The 23,294-nt window shown below is 44.7% G+C and overlaps 1 protein-coding gene and 1 non-coding gene across 2 annotated transcripts in view; both read right to left on the reverse strand.

Moving 5' to 3' along the window:
- The window catches only part of DOCK2 (dedicator of cytokinesis 2), a 371,332-nt gene that overhangs the window by 328,992 nt on the left and 19,046 nt on the right, over window positions 1–23,294 (reverse strand). The window contains exons 3-9 of the mRNA XM_010972245.3: window positions 16,057–16,097; window positions 14,753–14,808; window positions 14,160–14,256; window positions 11,498–11,646; window positions 6,319–6,454; window positions 4,171–4,325; window positions 158–239 (exon numbers count right to left, since the gene is read on the reverse strand). Of these exons, the coding sequence (XP_010970547.2) occupies window positions 158–239; window positions 4,171–4,325; window positions 6,319–6,454; window positions 11,498–11,646; window positions 14,160–14,256; window positions 14,753–14,808; window positions 16,057–16,097 (716 nt within the window). The remainder of the gene's footprint in view (window positions 1–157; window positions 240–4,170; window positions 4,326–6,318; window positions 6,455–11,497; window positions 11,647–14,159; window positions 14,257–14,752; window positions 14,809–16,056; window positions 16,098–23,294) is intronic.
- On the reverse strand, window positions 22,752–22,824 carry TRNAP-AGG (transfer RNA proline (anticodon AGG)). Its single transcript has one exon. It is a non-coding gene; the product is annotated as a tRNA-Pro (tRNA).

Here is a 23,294-nt window from a genome sequence, read left to right on the forward strand (position 1 = left end):
AGGGCACACGAAGACCTCCATCTCCTCTGAATCTCTGCAGAGAGGCCAGAACCCAGCTCTGCACCAAGGCCACACTCCCTCCTGATCGACTGACCAGCCTCATCTCCCAGAACATATGAGTGTGGGACATGGTCCCAAGAGGGCAGTGCACACCTACCGTGAAGACCACCTTCAGGTTGTTGAGCATCTCGATCTCCTTTGGGAAGCCCCTGCTGCCCCATCGCACCAGGTAGTTCTCGCTGTGGGAAGAGGGGTGGTGACCCATTACTGCCAGGGGTCTCAGCAGTCATTCAGTAAAAATACTCACTGAGTCTCTGCTGTGTGCCTGACACCATGCTGGCCGCTGGGCACACGTGTGTGATTGAGACAGACTCTCCCTGTCTGTCCCTCCCTCCAAGAGACCACGCCCCATCAGGGAGACAGACTTAGACAACCAGGAGCAAGGAATTACTAATGTGTATTCGTGAACTCTTTCCTTCCATCTGCTAAGCAAATTCTAACCCAGCTGCCTACTATGTTCGAAGAGCGGCAGCATTCTCTGTAGAGGTGATAAAGAGTGGCAGAAGTGAGAGGGAAAGGATTTTCATATGTTTTGCTGGACATTAAGAATTTATTTGCCCTTTCTACCCTACACTCCTTTCAAGATTGAGTGAAGATTTGAATTATTTTAAGTTAATTATCCATTGGAGGTAGGACCATTTCCTTGAATGGAATGTCACACGTTGATGGGCCATAGGGGGCCTCAGCCATGATGTGAGATACACTTAGGTGATGATCTAAATGCAATCGTGACAAGTATTTGTATGTAATTGTGCTATAAATAAAAAGTTTAGGATGCTGTGAGAATGTACAGCAGAAGAACCAGGCCTAGTCTTTGCTGAGGATATGCCATGTAAATAAAGTTGGTCAGGAAAAGAGATGCGGAAAAGGGAAATGTTTCAGGCAAAGCATTTGTGCGTGCAAAGGCCCTGAGGCAGGTTGGAGCTTGCTGCATCTAAAAAAAAACAGATCCAAGGGGAAAGTGGTAAGAGAAAAATTATAGAGATGGGCCAGAGCATGTAGGCCTCATAGGATTTAAGGATTTTGACTTGACCCTAATAGGAGTGAAAACCCATTGAAGGGTTTTATGAGGGGCAGTCACACAGTTCTGACATCTGGTCATTTATCATCTCACATCTTCTAGCAACCATCCCACAACCCCGTGTGGCTCACGCTAGTCAGGCTAGTTGTACCAGCAACATCAAGACGTCCAGCCCTTCTGTACCGTAGGAGAAGCTTAGTACAGTTTGCTGAGCTGAGTCATCAGGTTTTCCATGCCATCCAGGAGCCTAGAATTGGTTCTAAACAAACGCCCATTATATTGAAATAGGATATAAACAAAATAAATCTCAAAAACCAAGTCAGCCCAAAAAGGCATAATAAGAGAATTCGGCAAAGTTAAGGGGAACTGCCTTGTTTTCAGAGGTCTGTTCTCTTGATGTCCTGTTCTCCTCCCTTCGCTCACCCCTAAAAGACTAATGAGAACAGTCTGAGCAGAGCTCAACGGGGAATTGGGACTTGCAACAAAAAGAACACACCGTCCCAGATTAACCAATGGTTAAAATTTAATTAAGTTCAATGTACTTTTTTCCCCCAGTAAGATCTAAAAGTTGTAGTGGAATTTGCAGCAAACTAGCCAAAAAGCCACCAATGCTCCATCCAAAAAAAAAAATTTTTTTTATGTTTTTTCCCATTGGTTATTTCTGGACTGTCATAGTGAAACACCTGGGTATTTCCCAGGACTTTTAATCACACGCAGCACACCAGGCTAGGCCTAAACCATAGGCACCAGCAATTTTCTTCTAGGGGAAATGGAATCATAAATAAGAAAAGCAATTTAGAGAGCTGAACTGGCCCCATCCATCTTTGCCCAGGAAGACCTAGGTGGTGAATCTGAAGGCCCACCTGGCACCAAGACAGGCTAGACCTCCTCCACATGACACCCTCCTCAGGGGGAAGAGGAGAACCGTTCCAACTGCCTCGAGTTCTTTTTGGAAATTAGCCTTGTCACTGGCCCAATGCCTGAGCTGCTTCTTTTTTTGTCCTACAAAAATTTAAAGTGTCCCAAATCAGATCTCTCCAGGCATCCATTGGAACCGGATCATGATTCATCCCAACACTGAAAGGTCAGTCCCAGGTGAATTCTCCCCAGTCCACATCTGGGTCATACTGAGGATGCCTTAACTTGCCTGTGGCTCCCTGCATGCACACCCTGGCTAGGGCCAGGCTGGAGCGGAGAAAACTGGTTTCTTGGGAAAGAGCAGCTACCCAGAGTCAGACTGACATGGGGAGAGTGTCCAAGTTCCCCTGCCCCTTTCCTATATCACGCCTATTCTCTTCTTTCTTTGTTTTCTACTCCTTTTTCTTTTCTTATTTTTTTTTTTTGCAGGGGGTGGGGCAGGGAGGGAGGAGGGGTTCTGCTCCTTTGTCCCCGCTTCTCATCTCTCACTCTCTAGAGGGCTTCCCTCTGTCTCCGGCTCTCTCTCTCCCTCGGAGGGAGGCACCGCTCAGCCATGCCCCATCGAGCGCATCATCCCGTGTGGCACCTCGGGGCGCAGAGCTGCCATTTCACTGATCCATGGCCTCCCAACACAGAGCTGGTTCAGGCCATCCATCACTTAGATGAGCCAGTAGGCCAGGCACCTTTGTCAATTCGACCATGAGGAATCCTGGTGTCTTCTGAGAGGCAGAGAGTACTTTCAGGATCTTTGCTGCCTGAGGAACAGCTGACAGGGAATGGCAAGGGGCCTAGACCATCTCAAGGTGGGTTCTAAGGGAGCAGGAACACTTGTTCACCGTGTCTGCTGAGGTCTAGCCAGGTGAGCTGGGCTGATTCTTTAATATTAGGGATTTAATTTGCTGTAAGGAATAGCTTTCCACCATCACAGTGCTAAGACTCTGGTGAGGACCATTCAGGATATTTGATACAACTCTCTCCTTGGTGACAGACTCAAGCGGGAACTAGCTTATCTTTAAAGTCAGATGGACCTGGGTAGAAATCTCAGCTCTGCTGCTTATGAATATATGTGACTTTGGGCAAGTCACTTGACCTCCCCGAGCCTCACTTTCCCATGCAAATCACACGGAGTAATGAAGATTACATGAGATCACGCACAGACCTCAGTTCAGTCTTCTTACGTGGACAGCTCCTCCATGTTTCATAAATGTCTCCAGGAGAGCCATTATTTTCTAAAGAGAATTTTTATTCACTAGGAGCTTTATGTTTTCTCATTTAATCATCAAAACAACCAAGGTAAGGAGACATCACTTTCTCGATAGAAGCAGAGCGGTAGAGGTCCATTAATTGGGATCTCAAATATGGGACCAAGTGTTGGCCCAAAACCCCACTGGAGGGGACAGGCAGTGGTCACCTGGGAGGAAGGATGGATTGAGCCACAAGCAGAGGCCAGTGCTGGCAGTGGAGGCTGGAAGTCTTCTCCCTGGAGATTCCCCCAAAATATTTTCCCTTCCTTGAGCTGAAGCACCTGCAAATTCCCTTACTTTTCCATTCCCAAGAACAACTAATTAAGATAGTCATAATAATAATCACTGCCACTTAGAGCACCATGCGATGGGCCTCAAGCTTCATGTGCTTTTTCTCATTTAAATCTGAAAGAGATGACTTTATGAGGTTGACACTTACATTTTTCAAATTAAAACTCAGGCTTAAGAAAGATTAACCACTTGCCCGAGGTTAAGAAAGAGTCAATGGCAGTGAACCTGTGTAGACTTCAGAGCCCACATTCTTAGCCTCTTACTGCCATTGAAGATACGGTGTTTTCACCATTCATTTCTTAACTCCTGTTTAAAAAGTAGGTATTTTTATTCTATCCAGTGGTACCTGTCTGAATCTTGTTATTTCTGGTTGGTTTCCAGTAATCAAAAACCTGCTTATAAAACCCTACTGTGTAACCATAACCCTGCTGTGAGGGGGGAAAAAAAATGTGGTGTTAATATTTCCACCTGACTCTCACACCCTAAAAGAAGTTATTTCCACATTCTCAGTTGGGCTCAGCTTCTCCACTGGGTGGGCTTTCTCCACAAGGGACAGTGGAAGGAAAAGATGCTCTGAGCTCTGCCAACACCAACCTCCCAAACACAGAGAAGTCAGGCAATATGGAACACACTTACCTGATGACCATTTGCTTGTTGGGGTCATAGAGAGACATGAAGAGCTCAGCATCTTCCCCGATTCTGCACACAAAGTTTCTCACAAAAACATAGAGGCTGTGGGTGGGGGACGAGGAGATCCGGGAATACATTCCATAATCGGGCTGATCTTTTGACTGAGAGGTGGAAGGAAAAAGGGAGTAGGATGCAGAACATTAGCCCAGCACCACTTAGGACAGCAGAAAGGCGGCCCAGGATATGAAGAATCAGGTAGGTTTCAATCCTGAAGACTTCGGTATTTTATTCAGGTCTACCACCCAAAGTTTCTGTTGTCTGAGCCAAGCCACTTTGACTCTCTTGGCCTCGATCTTGGAAAATAACCAAAAATGACCCAGCCTTCCTCATAGAGTTAGTGTCATTAAAAGTACAGCACAAACTAGAAAAGACAAAAGTGTTTAAACGGACTTCATCAAAACCAAAAAATTTGCTTTTTGAAAGACACATTTAAGAAAATGGAAGGCCAGGTACCGACTGGGAGAAAATACACCTGCAAAACATACATCTGGTAAATAATTTGTATCCATAATATACAAAGAATTCTTACAACTCAATGATAAGAAAATCAACCCAATTAAAACAGACAAGGTATTTGAACAAACACTTCACCAAAAAAAAGATACAAATGGCAAAGGCCAGTGAGCACAGGAAGAGATGTTCAACATCACTAGCCATCTGGGGACATTCAAAACAACAGTGAGATACCACTACACTGCCACAAGAATGGCTAACGTTAAAAGACTGACAATACCAAGCGTTGACAAGAATGTAGAGCAACTGACACTCTCCTATGTTGCCAATGGGAGTGCAAAATTGTACAGCCTTTTGGGAAACAGTATGGCAAGCAGTGCCTTAAAAAGTTAAACATACATTTATCATATGATTATTACCGCCCAAATGTGCAGCAATTGATCAGTGATATATATCATTGGCAACTGGTCAATGGTGTAGCAACTCAGGAATGAAAAGGAAGAAAACATTCACACACACAACAACATGAACCTCAAAAACATGATGCTTACTTAGTAAAGTAAGTCAACCACAGAAACCAAATGATTCCATTTACATGAAACTCTAGAAAAGGCACAAGTGTAGTCGCAAAAGGCAAATTAGGGGTTGCCTGGGGCTTGGGGTTGGGAAAGGGGATTGACTGTAAAGGAACTCAAAGTATTTTTAGGGAGATGGAACTGCCCTATATCTTGACTGTGATAGAGTTTACCCAACATTATATATTAATAAGATTTATTAGACTGTAATTTTAAATGAATTAATTTGACTGTATGAAACTTGTTATCTCAATAAAGCTAAAAATAAAGTTGCTTTCAAATAATACACAGTGGATAAAATACTTTTTTAAAGTATAAATCAGATTATGTTAACCTTGAATAGACTGTGATTCCTTGGAATCTTTTGTTGGCTTCCTACCACGCTTGGAATAACATCTTAGCTCTCTTCTATGAATCCTCAGGTCCTATGAGAGCTGGCTCCTTCTACCTACCTCTCCAAATCATTGCCTACATTCTTTCACTGCTCACTATGCCCCCTCCATACTGGCCTTTCTACTCCTTGAACATTCAGAACTCAGTGCTACCTCAGGGCCTTTGTACTTGCTATGCCCTCTGCATTGAACTCCTTTCTTGTCCCCAGATCTTCCCACGCGGCCTGCTGCCTTCACATTATTCAAGTGTCATCTTAGATGTTACTCCTGGGAGAGACCTTCCTCATGGTTCCTTTTAAAATAGCTCCTGATTTACTCCCATTCACATAACCCTAATTTATTGCCTCTAGAAACTCATTACCATCTGGAATTAATTTGTCCATTTATTTATTTACTTTTTTACTACATTTCTTCTTTTTTCCTCTCTGGCATATAAAACTCCGTGAGAAGAGGAAACATGCCTGGCATTAAACTACCTGTGGGATGGCTGCTGAATGAATTACAGATTCAAGTACAAAAATGCAATAAAATGCATATGGTTACTGATCATCTCAGGTCATAGGACAGATGTCCTCTTGAATAATATACACTCTGGTTAATCAGCTTATTATTTTAAGGGCAGGATGTGCTAAATGCCTGCCTTGCTTGGCCAAAGACCGTTTCACAAAGCTCACCATCTCTTCCTTGATACGCTCTGTGATTTTATCAGTCGCTTCCTCGTGTGCGTGGAATAAGCTGATGACGCTGGTATTATCAGGGTCCAAGATATTTCCGTCTTCATCTCTGACAATCAGATCAAGCTCAAGGATTCTGCAGAGCAAAAATGTGAGATGAGGAAAAATCAAGGGAAGCTGAAGCCTTTAGAACATTGGTGAGAAGTTTCTACCAGAAAGCTCACCAGATTTCAGCCGTACACAGATAGCACGACACACAGCTGCGAGTCACACTCGTATGGTTCAGCTTCTCTGGGAGGTATTGTGGCAGTGTGTATTAAAATATAATTTAATATGTATTTCCTGCGAGAGTGAACCTAGAGAAACAACCACACGTGAACAAGGATGTGTGGTGAAACAATTATATATATATATATATATATTGTTTATTGATATATTGAAACAAACTAAAATGTCTGTCAAAGGGGGAATGGCTAAATAAACTATGATCTGTAATGGAGTTCCATAGGACAGGGTTTTAAAAATGTGATATAGTTTTGCTATGTTTAATGATACATATCAGTGAAAAAAAATCAAGCATGGAAAGATGCATAAGTGTGTTTTAAGTAAAAACAAACAAACAAACAAAAAACCAAACAGACCAAGCCAGGTAAGTTCCCTGGGTGCACGTATAGAGAGAAAGTTCTGGACAAAATTCACCAAACTACCAACACTACCAACACGTGCACCTGTGAGGAGAAGCAGGGCCCTGGGACCAGGAGACGTGTAGGGGTCAAGGAGAATTGTGCCTTACCTCTATTTATTTAATGTTTATGTAATACCATAGAACATAATATAGTACGGCATACAATATAATACGCAGAGAAGGTGTTCATGTATCACTTATTTGGTGACAGTTTGGAAGTAGTTGTTGGAAAAATCTCAGGTGTCTCCATCGTTATCCAGAGCTTACTCTTTAGCTCTTGTGACTTCCAGGTCACAAGCTTTTCCCTGTTTGGTATTGATTTGTTTCAACTGCATCTGCCATTCTGATTGGCATCGATGACACGAACAACAGCAAACACCCACATAGCACTTGTGATAAGCTGTGCATTAAATTCTTCACACACGTTAAGCATTTGACCCTTATAATAACCCTAAGAGGGAGGTGCTATTAATGCCCCTATTTTACAGGAGAAGAGAGGACTTCAGGATACTTTGCTCCAGGTCACGTAGTAAGAAGCAATATGGCACCCTAGTCTGCATTCTTGACTTTATGGTATACTTTCTAGATAGAAGGCTTTTAGAAGCAGTACTGGGTTGGGGGACAGGGGTTGTGTCCTAACTGGAAGCAGCTTTTGCACTTGACGTTGACACAGAGGACGTCAGTTGTCCAAACAAGGAAGGCAGGGGGAGGTGGGCTGATGGAGACTCTGAGAAAGCCAACGGTGGTCCTGCTTGGGCACTTCTGTGGACTACCAGACTCAAAGGGCAGCGAGGATTGGAGAAGGCGACCACATTTTCATCTCTTATTTGAGAATCGGATTGAGCGGCACATCGCTCGTCTCATCCAAATGCAAACAGAAGGGAGCCAAGGTTCCCCCGTTTGTCCACATTCATTAGGAAATTAACTTCCAACTAGGTATGACTCATAATGGTGCACAGCCATGCTGCTGAACAGCCGATGCTAAGTGGGAATAAATGCATTCAACGGATGCTGAGCAGAGGCTCCCTCGACCTGGGAAAAGATGGAGCATGGCTGATATATAATTTAATGCCGAGATCTCTCTAGTGCTTTCTCTTCAAGATTTATCAAAGTGGATTCGGTTCTAAAATGTATGAATAAAACATTCTTCTGGGTCCAGCTATCTTGGGAATTGAAGGAATCATTTGAGGATTCCTCGCTCCTCGGACACCAAAGAGCTTGTCCACTGCCAGTCTCACTTGAAACTTGGAAGCTTCAGTAGTCAAGGGGCAGGACTGATGGGATTCCCACGACCGAGGGTCAGGGGAGGGCTGTCTCCCAAGGGACAGCAGAGCATTCATTTCAGAGAACTGAGCATTCTGACAGTTTTTCCTCAGGGGGTAGCCCCATTTCTCTCTTCTGTTCAAGAAAGTGATAAAATGAACCCAAGATAAGGGCAGTGGAGAAAACCCCTGCTGTACACATTTTCCACTCTTCCCCCTCCTCACCAAAATTGCTTTAAGGTGAAGAAAACAGAAAGGTTTGGTTTTTTTTTCTGTGGCTCCCCATTGCCCACTGGACAAATGTGAACTTCCCCACCTGGCACTCAGGCCTTCAGCATTCCAGCCCCTGTCTACCTTTCCCTCCATCTTCATGTTTATCCCTCAGCTCCTCTCAGCTTCTCTCTCTCTCTCTTTCTCTGAATTGCTTCACTTAATAATTCCTGCTGGTCTGGTTTGATTCAGGGAGGTGTCACCCCCTGCCCTGCCTCCTCCCACCCTCTCGTGAACTGCATGACTTCCTACTCAAGTGTCTGCTTACTTCTCCCTTTCTCTTACTAGTCCGCATCTTCCTCGAGAGGCAGTAGAATGCAGCGGTTAAGCTCTTGAACTCTGGAGCCAAGCCACCTGCTTCAAATTCCAGTGCATCGTGGGTACAACGACCTACTCAGCCCTCAGTTTCCTCATCTAAGAAATAGGGATGATAGTACCTGCCTCACAGAGTTGTCATGAGACTTAACTGAGTTAATACACAGAAAGCACTTAAAACAGTACCTGGCAAATAGTAAGTACTCTGTAAGTTATTATTAGTGCTCATTGCTTGCTTTTTGTTGTTGTTGTTAACATAGAGTCTGTGTTTTATAAACATCTGTGTTTTGAGAACCTACTAGGTGCTCAACAAAAGTCTGACGTCTGAATTAAGGAATGGAGTGAATGAGGGAAGAAACAGACTGATTCTGATCAATCCTCCAAGACTCAGTTCTGAGTCGTGCTTCCTTAATTCTCACAGCCTGAAGTTTATGTTCCTCATGCTATTCCTGACACTCTGACCAGCAGTCTAGCCTCCTGGCTTTCAGGGAGAACCCGCCCCACATCAGAGCTCTGAGTCCCCAACACAGCAGGCCAGTATTAACTGAAGGTGCCCAAGTCTCTCTCACATCCAGCTGAAGTCGTCAGGGAACCGCGGCCAGAAGAAAGGGGCCCCTTAGCTCAGGGCCTCAGCCTCCAAGGGTGTCTCTCACTTCCCCAAAGGCAACTGACTGAAACTGAAAGCACAGGCTGGTGGGGGCGATGCTGCAGAGGAGAGGATGACTTAGGGAGGACCCTCTTCCTCCCTTCACCACCATTAGTCCATTCATTCATTTACCATCCACTGGGCACCTACTGCGTGCAGATCCTGTTTCCAGCAAACAGAAATGAGTCAGACCGTCACTATCACAGAGGAAATCCCAGCACAGCACGGGAGACAGGCCAATAAGGAGGTGATTACTGTTCAAGGTGCTAGGGGCCTGCCGGGGTGCCTAACCCAGCCAAGGGTGGGTGGGGGAAAATCAGGGAAGTCTTCCTAACAGTGGTGACCATTTGTCCATCCTTGGTCCTTATTCTCAGAAACTCCCATGAGGAAACATGTGAAGGTCACAGATACCATTATTGCAAAGCAGCAAAACTCCCTCATTTCCCACATCCCAGTTGTGACCATGCTCAGTTAAAGATGTCATGGACCAGTGGTGGCAGCAGCTGCAGAGCAAATCCTTCCTGTCACTTTGGGGTAACTCACTTGCCAGCGGCCAGCAGGGAAGCCAGCAGAGGGACCGTGTTCTGGGATGGGAAGCAGCTATAAGTTGGACCCACTGACTTTCCTCCTTGGATCATCTTCCTAGTGCATGTGACAAGGGCAAGGAGGCCTGGCTGCTAGGGAAATTTCTTTTTTTATTCCCACTGAGCAGGCTCTTTCTAATTCCCCCCTCAGGCCCTATGTTCCGGCCTTCTGACCCACTCTGAAGTCTTCTGAACATGTCATGCTCTCTCAAGTACTCCTTCCCTCTCTTACTTTTTCTTTTTAAAGCCTACTTAACACTTCTTTATCTTTCAAAAGTCAGCTCTGGTCACCTCCTCCAGAAAGCCTTCCCTGATTTCCTTCTCCGAATTGAATTAAGAACACTCTTGTTTCCTGAGCCATCGAAGTTACCACAGTATATACATCAGTAGTTTATTTGTAGCTCACTCTTAACTGGACTGTGGTCCCTTAGTGTACAGGAAATTTTACTTCTGTAGCCTCAAAAAGCCTAGAAGGAAATCAGACCAATCATAGGTACTTGATACATATTTGTGGCTGGGATGGATAAACAAATGAGTAGGATGTTATGAAGGGCACTCACATAATCAAGAGGGAGGGAGGCCTTTACAGTTCTCAAATGCTACCCAAGTAATGTAATGGTGAGGCTCATGGATTCTGGAGCCAGGGTCGAAACTGGGTCTAAATTCTGGTTCTGCCCTACTAGCTGGGTGACTCTGGACACGTCACTTTAGGAGCCTCAGTTTCTTCATCTGAAAAGATGAGGATACTAAAAACTACATGCCTCATTGAGTTGTTGTAAGTTTAAATACGACAATGGATGTAAAACATTTAGCTTAAGACTGGTGCATGATAAGCTCGGATTAGGTGTTAGTTAAAATATTCTTATCACTATTACTATTATTAGCGCATTGTCCTGCCTCAAAAAAAATTGTTTTACACTGTCCTTAACTTCACAGCCTTCAAATGCCAACCAATTTCTGCTTTTTCCCTTTTGAGGAAACGCTTTTGTAACTGTGCATATGAGTTGGCTGATGGCACATGGCTTAGATAATTTAGGGTGGGAGGAAGGGACACCAAGTCTCACACTGGGATTTAACAGAGTTTTGTAAATGCAGGAATAAAATGACAACTAAGCCGAAAGTGAACCAGCATGACTGCGCTCCCAGCCCCTTGGAAGTAGGTTAAATGAGTGTCCTAAATCTCTAGCCTGCTAATAACCACTGCATAAGCAAGCCTCCCTCCACGTGCATGTCCCTGGGTCTCCTGGGGGCGGTAACAAAGGCACACAAGAGCAGCCGTTGGTAACAGCCTTCCCCCAAATAGCAAGTGGCAAATGCGCATCTAAAAATGAAACCCAGCTCCTTGGAGGGAGAAACAGAAGGAAGGGGAGGGGTAGGGAAAGAAAACATCTCTTTGGAGGAAGGAAAGAGAGCTTACTTGTTGCCATAGTCAATTTTGGACGTGACTTTCTGCTTCAGTTCCTTCAGCTCGTCCTTCGGCAAAGTTCCGGAGAGGAGCTGGGACCGCCACTCCATCAAGTCGTACATCATGGACTGCACCTGCAGGAACCGCTCCTTTTTGCTGGCCTAGGAGACAGGAAATCACACCGAAGGTCTTGGGCATCTATTTGGCAAACTGGGCCAAAGTCAAGTGAGCATGTAGAGGGGTCATGGCTTGAGCGCCTCTGCTGGTCCCTTCCCAGCTGTGAAGGGACTGGGTGATGGTCTTAGTCGTTGACATGTTTCCTCCCCCAGGGCCACAGGGGTTTCTCAAAAGTAAAAGTAATAATCCCAATCACTTCCTGATTTAAGAAAAAAAAGGGATTATTTCTGATTCTTATCTAAAAAGGTACACGTTAAGCAGCAATGCCGTGAATGTGTTAGCCTTTAAGGTTAAGAACCAGGACCATTTCTCTGGTGCAAAAGGCCTGTTTCAAGGGCAGTGTTCCCCTAGGTGTGGTAAGTGTACAACCTGTGGGCCACGAGATGGTGTTCAGTGTAACTATTAGGGACCCATATGGTGATTCTCCTCAACTCTCCTCCCATCCTTCTGTTTAAGGAGAGGAGAAAGTTGCAGTTTCATGGCAGTAAGTTTTTAACCCCAGTCTGACATTTGTTAATTTCTTTTTTTAACAGAAAGAGAAAGGAGTCCTTCGGTTCAGAGCTTTTGACAGGTACTACAGCCAGCCCTTAACAACGTCGTTTTGTTTTCATTGTATTTATTCAAATAATGTTCTTCTAACTGTGCTGAGTACTTTTGGCTTTCCATTCGGGAAACGTGTGTAGTAATAAAACACAGATAGTCTCTGTTCCCAGTTCTTGGCACAGAACCCCTAAAACTCTTGGAACTTCCTAATAGGTGTGTCTTTTCTTTTGCATAATGAGCCCCTTCAGACTGGTCCTGAGATGATGAGCTGACTCCTGGTAGGCATCCTAGATAGCTTCAGGATGGGGACTGGCTGCCAGAGGAACCAACCATGTGGTTAGAGGGTTGGAACTTTCAGCCTCACCCCCAACTTCCCAGGAGGTTAGAGGACCTGCCAGTTGATTAAATCATCAGCCATTGGTGATTGAGTTCAATCATGCCGATGTAATGAAACTTGGACAAAAACCCTTGAACAAGTTTCAAGTAGCTTCCGAGAAGGTAAACACATTGATGCGCTGGGAGGGTGGTACGCCCTGGCGAAAACATGGAAGTTCTGTGTCCATCCCGACTCCAGTACTTTCTCCTGTGTCTCTCTTCCATTTGGCTGTTTCTGAGTTGTAGCCTTTATAATAAAACCGTAATTGTAAGAGTAGTGCTTTCTTAAGTTTTGTGAGCTGTTCTAAGAACTCACGGAAAATGAGGTGATGGGGGAGAGGAGGCAGGGGCTGGGTGAGGAGGTGGCGGGATCATGTGAGTTCCTGAATTTGTACCAAGTTGGACAGAAGTGTGATAGTCTGGGGACCCAGGACTGGCAACTGGCATCTGAAGTGAGGACAGTCTTGAGGAACTGAGCTCTTAAACTCTGGGTAGTCAGTGTTAGAACTGAATTGAATTATAGGGAATCCAGTCCGTATTGGAAAATCAGAGACCTGCTGGAATGACACAGTATGCTGTAAAGTTCCTTATGTGAATCATCTATATTTACTAAAAAGGGAGACAAGTTAGGAATTAAGTAAACATTACAGGGGTGGTATGCAAATATGGCAAGAGTCATGAAGCTGGAAGCTTAAGAATCTCTTTTTTAGGGTAAAGGACATGATGAAGTTGCAATTCAAAGATTTCTTAAGGAAAATGCCAAGCTTCCATGGTGCATGTATATTTGACGTTTTAAAGGGGTAGTGGAGGTAAAAAATAAATCACTTTAGCCTCAAGTCTACTGTTTGCCCCCTACACTTTCCTAACAACTTCTGGGAAACTTATAGAAAGTGCTCATTACCACATATTATGAAATACCCGCATGGGAGTCAACATTTATGAACGTAATAGGTGAGCGTGCAAATTACACATGTGCACCAGCAGGTGTGTGTGAAGCTGTAACGATGCAGTAAGCCGTGGTTGACATTTCGTTCTCAGTTTAACGATTTTCTCAGCTATCTGCTTTCATTAGGAGTTTTAGAAGCATCAAAGGAGGATTTAAAATTAGATTTACTTCAACACAAGAGAAAACACATACAAAACACGCTCTTTGCTTTTCCAGGGTCAAAGCTCCATCATAGAACTGAGGACAATAGTCATTAGTTAATTAATATATGAGAACAGTATTTCTCAAGGTGTTATCAGCAGACCACCAAATCAAAATCCCTGAGTTTATTAAAATGCAGAGTCCCACTGCAGGAAGCCTTATTTTTAATAGCTCTCAAGGTGATTCTTAAACGTAGGCAAGTTTGATGACTTTTCTTACTAGTTTAAAAAAACAGAAGGATCACAAGAGACCTACATTTCCTATGGATTTGTCACTAGCTCACTGTGTGGCCTGGAGAAAGTCAACTAACTTCTCTGGGCGTCGATGTCCTCAGACTGTTTGCTATACTATGTGAAGGCTAAATTCCGAATTTGAACCAAACCAAAAACTGCAAGAAGCATCCATCCCAGGGGGCGGGGTTTTGAGTCTCACCACATAGAGCTGTTTCCAAATGCTGCCCCATTCCCAGAGTGTCGTGGTCACTTCTTGCGCCAGAGGGATTTCTGCAGGAATAATGTTCTCGATATTTCTATTTGAGGTGGGAGAGAAAACGTTGTGAAATTGAGACCCAGGTGCTAACAAGACAAAATGTTGGCAAATTTGCATTAAGCTGCAGCTGCTGAGAGGAGCCTTGCTGGCAGGAGACTAAACGTCCTCTAATAGCCACACCAATTACATTATGCAAATGTAAAGGACCTCCTTTTTAATGGTCTTCTTTGTTGGAGTGGGCCCTTCAAGCTCATCATTCAGGATTAATCTGCTTTAATACAGTTCAAAAGCAGCTGCCAGTGAAAAGTTTGATTCTCCAAATTTACTAATATCCCCTTCAGAATCAGATCTGAATACGAATCAATTGGCATTAGATCTCCCATTCAGTGAGGAAGAGGCCGAATAAACACGGGCATGAAGAAGACCGATCAGCTGAGCATCCTTCATATCTGCCAAGTCAAGTTTTCAAAGCAGACAGGACAGTGACACCTCCATGGGCCATTGCAGGGTCAAGTCTGGGGAAGAATGACAAATACCTTTTTTTCTCCACTGTCACTTCTTTGATGTGGATAAACGATGTAGGAAAAATGCCCTGTTGGGGATAAGATAAGGTGAGATAAGATAGGATGACTCGTCCCTACAGAAAAAACTGACCCCAGGTCTTCATGATTTTCCAAAAGCGACTACAGGAACAACCCTAGTCCGACAGAGCAGGCGGTGGATGCTAAATCTGCTCTTTTAGGTCTACTTTCTCTCCCGTTCTTCATCAGGTGTTCCAGCTCCCACAGCAGCCCTAGATTCCAAACGATGCTCCAACCCCACTGCGGACACTCACCTGATCGTGCGCACAAGGCAGGAGTGCTTGAAAGACTCACTCTACATGAGACAAGGCGCTCTGTCTCTCCGCTCTCCTGCCCAGTTCTGGGAGAGCAGCCACCCTTCCCAGTCATGGGAAGGTCAGGTCCCAATGCAACAGGGTCTCTGGTTGCAAGTGGGCTAGTTCGATTTGAGATCTCTTTCTCCCTGGACTTTTCTTTTTTTATAATTTTACATTTGGAAGTGGGTGGGTAATTAGGTTTATTTATTTAATGGAGGCACTGGGGATTGAACCCAGGACCTTGTGCATGCTAGGCACACACTCTACTACTGAGCTGTACCCTCCCCCATCTCCCTGGATTTATTTTACTGTCCTTTAGAGAGAAGAGAGGGATCATGCCTCCCAATACAGCGTGTCAGGGAGTAAGGAAGAAGCATCTCTTATTTCCTTGCTTCATAAGCTTGCCAGTTAACAAGAGAAACAGATCAATTACTTGGAATTTCCTTCATAAATTCAGCCACTGTGTACACTGGGTAACCCGGTCCCCGCACTGGACACTGTGAGCTACAGGGAGGCAAGCAAAGGAGATGCCTGCTTCCGTGGACACGTCTGTGCGGTGCGGTGCGGGGCTGGAGCAGGGAGACTCCCCAAGGGCGGAGACTGGACCTGTCCTTTCTGTGTCATATGGGACACATAGATGAGGCAATGATGAATGCCCCAAGCAACGCTAAACAAAGGCAGTAGAAGATAAATTTCAAATAAAAAATGCACAGTTTCAGGGGACTCCCGGAATCCTATGTGACTGGCATATTAGGAAAAGTTTGAGAAGAGAGCTCTGGAGGTGGGCCTTGAAGGATGAGTGAAAGGGGAAGGGAGCTGAGGCACAGCAAGGAAAGCCCAGGACACAAGGAGGAATGGAATCAGTTTGCAGAGGAGCAACCGTGGGAGATAACTGCCCAGAGGGCTGGCAGGGTCATGTACAGACACCCAGTACTGTCCCAGATGAAAACACATCGACCTTACCTGTAACATTTTGTGCTTTACGAGGTATCCTCTATACCAGTCTGCAAAGAGAAAATCAAGAAACAGGTCTTTCATCTATTCTGACAAGTTTATTGCTGGATTTGGTGGTCCTTGTTCTGTTTGTTTTTCACTAGCAAAGAAACTACTGCAAAGTGCTTTAGACCTTAGGGATAGATCAAAGCCCTGGGCTTCAACAATCCGTCGAATTAGTTGCTAACATCTCCAAAGCGCATCCAAAAATACAGGGATTTCACATAAAAATACAAATGTCATCCTCCTTTTGAAAAAACAAGAGGCCCAGAGATGGTGGCCAATGCTCCCCTGCGGCCACAGTTGACTAGTGGTGAGGAGCAGCTGGTCCCATAAGACAAAGCAGGTGCCGCCAACTGTCCAGCCACTATCCAGCCCTTCACTTATTTCCATTCCCTGCCTGGGTAATTCCTGTGTTCATGTGCATGTTTTCAGCCTCTGCCTTAAAGACACAGAATGGCTGAGAATGTCTGTGGGAGTTTGGCAAGTATCCTAAAATAATGACCACAGTTCAAACAGCAGCAAATTTTGTCTAAAATGTGATTTGCAGAAGTTAGTCACTACAAAACAGACAAGTTCAGGAATGGGTAAAAGGACAGGATTTTAAAGGATTCCTCCCCTTGCAGGAGTATCAAAAATGATTCAATTAACAGAAATTCAAATGATACACAGTCCTTGGACAAAATGAGCCTCAGCATAGCAAGTATTGATGACTATAATGAGCCTACTGGCCTTTGAAATGATTCAAGCATAGCCAAGTAGTGGCATTTGTCATCTTTGTAAATAAAAAGCGTCTGTCGGGAGCCTCATTAGCAAACCCTCATTACTGGGCTGACAGATTGTTGTCGAAATATGTTCTCAACAGACATACGTGCAAGCTGCAAAACAAACAACTTAAAATGCAAAGTCACCCCTCATAGTCATGAGCCAGCTTGAGGGTCAAGTCCTAAAGAAAGTTCCAGAGCAATAAGGGCCCAAAGTGGTTCCTAATTTGAGAGACAGAAAGGTAAAGAAAGGAGAAAAGGGAGGAGAGAGAAAGAAAGGAATGGAGGTCAGAGAGAAAGAATCTCAGGTTTCGAATAAAGCACTCTTCGTATAGGAAGTCTTTTAATCTTTGTAACAACCACGTGATGCGGGAAATGCAATTATCCCATTTAACAGAAGAGTGGCCTGCCTGAGGCACAGAGGAGTTAAGTAACTTGCCCACAGTCACACAGCTAGTAAGTGACAGTGCCAGAATTTGAACATATGTAGCCATCATACCATGCTTCCTGTCTAATTGAGGAAGGAGCATGGTGGTTGCCTAATATTTCCATCCTCCCAACATCTGAATCTCCAAAACTACATCCCCACTAAGCTACCTCCCTCTACATACTTCCAGTGATGGAGAACTTTCTGCTTCATGAAGCATCACATTCTATTTTCACACTCCTTTATAGTTTTCCCATAGCGACTGGTAATAACTAACCATTAACAGTAGCGCTTATATTAAGGACAGGGCTTGCTGTGTGCCAGGAAGTCTGGTAAAGTTTTTTGCTTCGTTTTTTTTTTTTTAAATTATAAATGAATCTTCACAATAATCCTATGAAGTCGGTACTGCTAATGCCTCAATTTCACAAATGAAAATAGAGAGGCACAGAGAAGTTAAGCAACTTGCTAATGGTCACACAGCTACTGGGTGATGCAACTTAAGATTTAAACCCAAGCATGTGATTCCAGAGATGACACTCTATAGCACTGCACTGTAACAACCTCATTTGTTTGCAGTTCTTCCTCATTCAACCAACTAGACATAAGAGTGTCTCTGTAATATTACTAGTTACCATTTATTGATTGCTTAATGAATGCACAGCTGTGTGCTAAGTGTTATACATGCATTCTCTCATTTAGTCCTCATATCCATACTGTGAACTAAGTAGTATTATTCCCACTCTGTAGATAAAGAAATTGAGATTCAAGTCATTTGAGGTAGTGGCCAAATCACACAGCCAGGGTTCAAGGGCAAGTCTGTATGGCTTCAAAGCCATCCCTCAAAGCTGTTCCACCACACTGTCCCTCATGCGATGAGCACAAATACAGATAACGCTCTCTTAGAGTACAAATACAGATAAGGATCTCTTGGTTGCAGCAACCTGAATCCACCTTGACAGCCAAGGTCACCAAAATCCATTAGAAAGCAGGAACACAGTCAAGACGAGCAGTCTGCCCACGTATGTCTCTCCGCAACAGGGGCTCCATCAGGGGCCCCTGACTGCCTCTTCCAGCAGCTTTGCCCTCTCTCACCCTTGAGAATCAGTTATCTGTTACCCTCGTAGGTACCCTGATTCTCAGAACTTTGACTCACTCCTGAGCCAGAAATCTCCTGATGGTTACCCCCAGCATGCACATCCCGGCTCCCAGATTTAAGTTCAACAACACTGACTGTGTACCTGCTGTGTACATGACACTGCGCTACATGCTTTCAGGAATAAATCCCCAGTGATCCTTGGGGAGAAGGGCTCACCGCCAGCTCCCCTTGCTAGATGAGGATAATACATCAGCTGCATCAGAGCTGTCCTTCAGAGCTTTCTTGACATGACATCCCCAACCCGGCTGGGTCACTGACCTCCATGACCCCTGAAGCTGCTGCACGGATCTGGGTGTGCCCTACTCTGCAAGTGGGAGAGTCAAAAGTCTTTGTGCAGAGCTCTTCGCGGCTGAACCAAGAGTGAAGTGACGCCCACATGCCTGCTTAGAAGGAACTCCAGATATCTGTAAGTGAGAAGACCGTCTCAGAATGGTCTGCACAGTGCAGTCCCACCTCTAGAGAACAATGACAGCAAAAGCTGTGCGGTACCTTAAGAAGGTGACGCTACTTCGGTCTCCTCCCACATCCCTTCCCTTTGTTCCATTTTGCTGGTAAGTGAAATTCAGAAGATCCTTGGGAACCACTGCTGGGAAATCCCATTCTCTTCGCCACTAAGAGTGGGTCCCCGTGACCCAGACAAGTGGGTGTATCAGTAGGTGGAATGGGACTTCCCTTGCTGTCCAGAAAGGAAGATTCGGGCCGCAAATAACAGAGTGGAGCAGACGTTCCCTCTGGAGGACTTACAGGGCAGAGGCCAAACAAGCTGGGCTAACTCCCAGGATGACTCCCCCCACCAGAGTTCAAGTAATCAGGAGGTGGGGGTGGTATCTGGAGGTGGCTGCTGTTGCCTTAGGGGTGCCTGTAGAGCTCTCTCACCCCACAAACCAAATCCAAGTGTTGAGGAGCATTCCAGGAGATTCACTCAGAGATACTGGGGCATCTGGTATATGGCTATTCGTGCTGAGGACTGGCTGACCTTTGGGCTTATTTGATTAGGAAAATAGAAAATCAGAAAAAGAGCACCCCAAGCTCTCTCTACCCTCAGCCTTGGTTAAGCTGGAGAAAGCGAAGGAGGAGGGGAGCATTAAATTGGATATGGGCTTGAAGTCTTCTTTTGAGATGCTGTTAAATAGCAGGAAAGATGTCAACCAAATACAACTGAAGGAAGTGGCTGGAGGAAAATAACATTCCTTTTTTATGTTTATTCCCCCATGAGGAGCTCTAACTGCTCAACAAACACTCACATGTGTTTTCCACATCTAAAATCAGGACACACAATGTTTGTGCTGCCTCTGGGTAGAACAGGCAGCCTGAGAGATGTAAGATGGACAAAGGAATAAGCACTAGGATGTCCCCGGCTTAGCAATGGTCCTCCTTCCGAACTGTTTGAGTTTTTAATCACAAGATATATTTTTATAATAAAAAGTTCATAAAAATGTTTGAACTCTAGTGAAATGAAATTCATTCATACCTAAGGTTCCAGGTCAGATTTTTGTTTTCTCTGTTCATGTGGGTGAGTCAATTTCATACACAGGTAAAGAAGGGCTAGCCTCACCCACTCCAGGCAATCAGAGGGCCAGCTTCCGGGCTCCCTGGGCCATATTGGTAACATACAGACCTGTCAATCTCAATGTAGCCCTGTAAATGGGGGGAGGGGTGGAAGTCACCAACACAGAGCACCTAGGAGCCAGGCATGGTTCTCTCATTTTATCCCTATAACAAGTCTAGAAGCAAAGTGATAATAACCCATTTCACAGGTGAGAAAACTGAGGCCTACCTCCCCAAGATCACTCAGCTAGTGGGTAAATGGAACAGAGAATAACCTCCTGATTCAAAAGCCCACACTTTTTCCATTTCGTCTTCTTTCTTTTTCTTTCTCTCCCCCTTTTTTTTTTTTTTGTGGGGAGGGGAGATTTTAAACTTTTAAAATACAGAATAATTATTCACATTCCTACCACCTAGAATTAATCAATCCTTTAAATCTTCAGGACTATATCTATTCTCTTCCATTCCCCCTTCCACTTCTCAGTTTCATTAGTTTTTTTAAAAATACATTTTCCAGTTTTCTAACAACACCATTCTTTTTTGTAGTCATAAATGTTACTTTTAATACTAATTTTGATAAATGGGTTCATTTGGACTCAATGCTCACCGGTATTTCCTTTTATCACAGCTTATCAATTCCTACATTTTACAATTTTGACTCATCTCTCAATTGGCTGGATTTTATTTTTCAAGTAGGTTTCTACTAGAGGGTTTCATGGGAACCCAATTTTTTTCTTCTACATCATTTTGACTAATTTTTTTACTAACACTGCGGTGTGCACTCTTTCTATATTTGCAGAGGAACTCTTTTTCAATGAGAATCATAAGCAGGACTCCCCACCTGCAAAGCAGACAATACCAGACCTGATCTCAGAGTCCCTTAGCTGTCCAAGACACTCAGGGACCCTTGGAATCCTATAAATTCCAGTTTGAAAACTCTGTCTGGATATGAGTGCATGCATGATGGATCTTAATAATTTGCATAGCAATTCCTCAGACATCTCGAATCAGTCTAACAAACTTCCAAATGTTGTATTTTCAAAGTATTCATGAATTGGCAATCACTTGCTAAATTAATACAACCAGCTTTTTCCAGAAAAGTATTCTGGCTGCCTATTACAAGGATACATTAAAATAAGCCTGATAAAACAAAATTTCAAATGGGAAACCAGAACTAAAGAGCTTAGAAGCAAAGATGCAAGAATGCTAATCCCAAAGACAAACAAAGGAGGCAGCAAGGGCAGCACTTTGGAAGGTCAGGCCCCAGGCCAGGTAAAAGGAAGAGAAGGCTCTGAGGACATGCAACCTGTGTGGTCAGTTAACCGCCCTGCAGCATTTTTTCCAGGGAAAACGCATGGAAAGAAGAGGAAAACACTCATCTGGATTTCAAAATGTAGGACACAGGAAACACTAGGAGGCTTTTCCACTGTCTTGGGAGGCATGGGGTGGAGGAAAGAGAACTTTTAGGGGTGGGGGTGGGGGCGGGGAGAACAGCCACAGGCTCCCTGTGTGACCCCAGGCGAGTCATTTCTCCTCCCTGAGCCTTGCTTCCGCACCTGCAGAAGTGAGGTCTCTGCCTGTTTCTCAGGATTAGCATCCAGCAGCGCGTAGGAGACACTGAGGAGAGTTGTAGTGCTTGCTGGTTTTAGTTTCATTCTTTGCCCTTGATAGACACCTAGAGTTTGCTTATTTGTCACTGAGTAGAAGCAGATTTGCAAAAAATAGGTTTACGCTGTAAGAGGACAGGGTGTTTTGAATCAGATCCCCCCCACCTCCCCCACTCCCACTCCCTCTGTGTGTAAAAGGTTTTAACAGGGCCAGAGTGGGAACTTCAGAGGCCTGGGCACTGAAAAGTACACGGTATCCAAAATAGTACTAAAGCATAAAACAAATGTACAGAAGGTTAAGAAAGCTTTTGTTTCCCCCATGATGACTCTTTTAAAGCTGTTTTAAAATATATCAAATCCTTCCCACCACCCAGAAAAAGTTTTCTGTTTGTTTGCTTTTTGGTTTGCATTGTGTGTATGCGTGTCTGTGCATAATGTGTTTGTGTGTGTGTGTGTTGGTGTGTCCGGGCGTGTGTGTGTGCACGTGCACCCCTGCACCAATCTGCAGAGTTGCCTTGGAAGCCTCACACAGCTGACTCAGCGCTGGAGGTACTCCTTGTCCTGGAGGTTGCCGTGAGAAGGAACGAGGCTAATGTGTTATAAGGGATCTAGCACAGTGCCCCTGTACGTGGTAAGAACCCACAGATACCTAGTTCTGCAGGCAGTCTCCTTTCCTCTGACCTCTGTTTCACCTTGAGAGGGCCTCCTTCACAGTGCCACCCCTGCCTCCTGCCCGCCCCTCACCCCCATCCCAGCACAGAAGAGCCCTGCCTGAGGGATTAGCTGGGAAGCAGGATCGGAGCCCACTCCGCTCTTCTTTCTCCTTGCTCTGCCCGGCCACCGGAAGGACACACACTATGCTCACCCCACAGCAGGATTACAGGCCGGCCCAGGGATGGGGAGAGCCGTGGGGGTCCAGCTGGGCCAGTGAGGGTGGGGAGAGCCTACCTGACTGTGGCTGGCACATTAGCAAGCTCATTTGACTCTTACGCCCAAACCATTCTCCCAATATCAATTTTATGAGTGACATAGGTGACATTGATTTTGAGGGGCCTGACTCCTGAGTCCAAGGCCATTAGCCTTTGTGCAAACTCTTATTTTATTTTATTTATTTAAAAAAATTTTTTGGGGGGGAGGATAATTAGATTTACTTATTTATTTTTTGGAGGAGGTACTGGGGATTGAACCCAGGACCTCATGCATCCTAAGCATGTGCTCTACCACTTGATCTACACCCCCACCCCCATGCAAACTTTTAAAAGCACCCCTTACCACCACTACCACCATCATGGGGGACACAACTGAACAGACACTTGACTTCACAAGAGATGGCACCTCTGAGGAAAGAGAAGGATGCCACTTCCCCCAAGACAGGGCTCCCAGCTTGATGAAAGCAGTGAGCACTGCTTCCTGGACCAGGTGCTGTGCCCAAACCACACTGTTGTATAGAGCAGTCCTCCTGGAATCAGGGTTATAATTTACTGGGGCCTCCAAAACCCTAATAATGTTGATTTTCCTTTAAAATGGTATTGATACTAATAAAGAAGTGTACCTAGAAGGTGTCACAGGCCCCAGTAGCTCCATGACTGGGGAAATAGAAAGCACAATGAACATCAAACCACCCAGTCAAGCCTTTGCTTCTAGGTATCAACTCCTTCAATAGCAAAGCATTATTTTCAGTAAATTCAAAATACTGACGCTAACAAAAT

The sequence above is a fragment of the Camelus bactrianus genome, chromosome 22 (genome assembly GCF_048773025.1).
Source record: "Camelus bactrianus isolate YW-2024 breed Bactrian camel chromosome 22, ASM4877302v1, whole genome shotgun sequence".
Taxonomy (NCBI): domain Eukaryota; kingdom Metazoa; phylum Chordata; class Mammalia; order Artiodactyla; family Camelidae; genus Camelus; species Camelus bactrianus.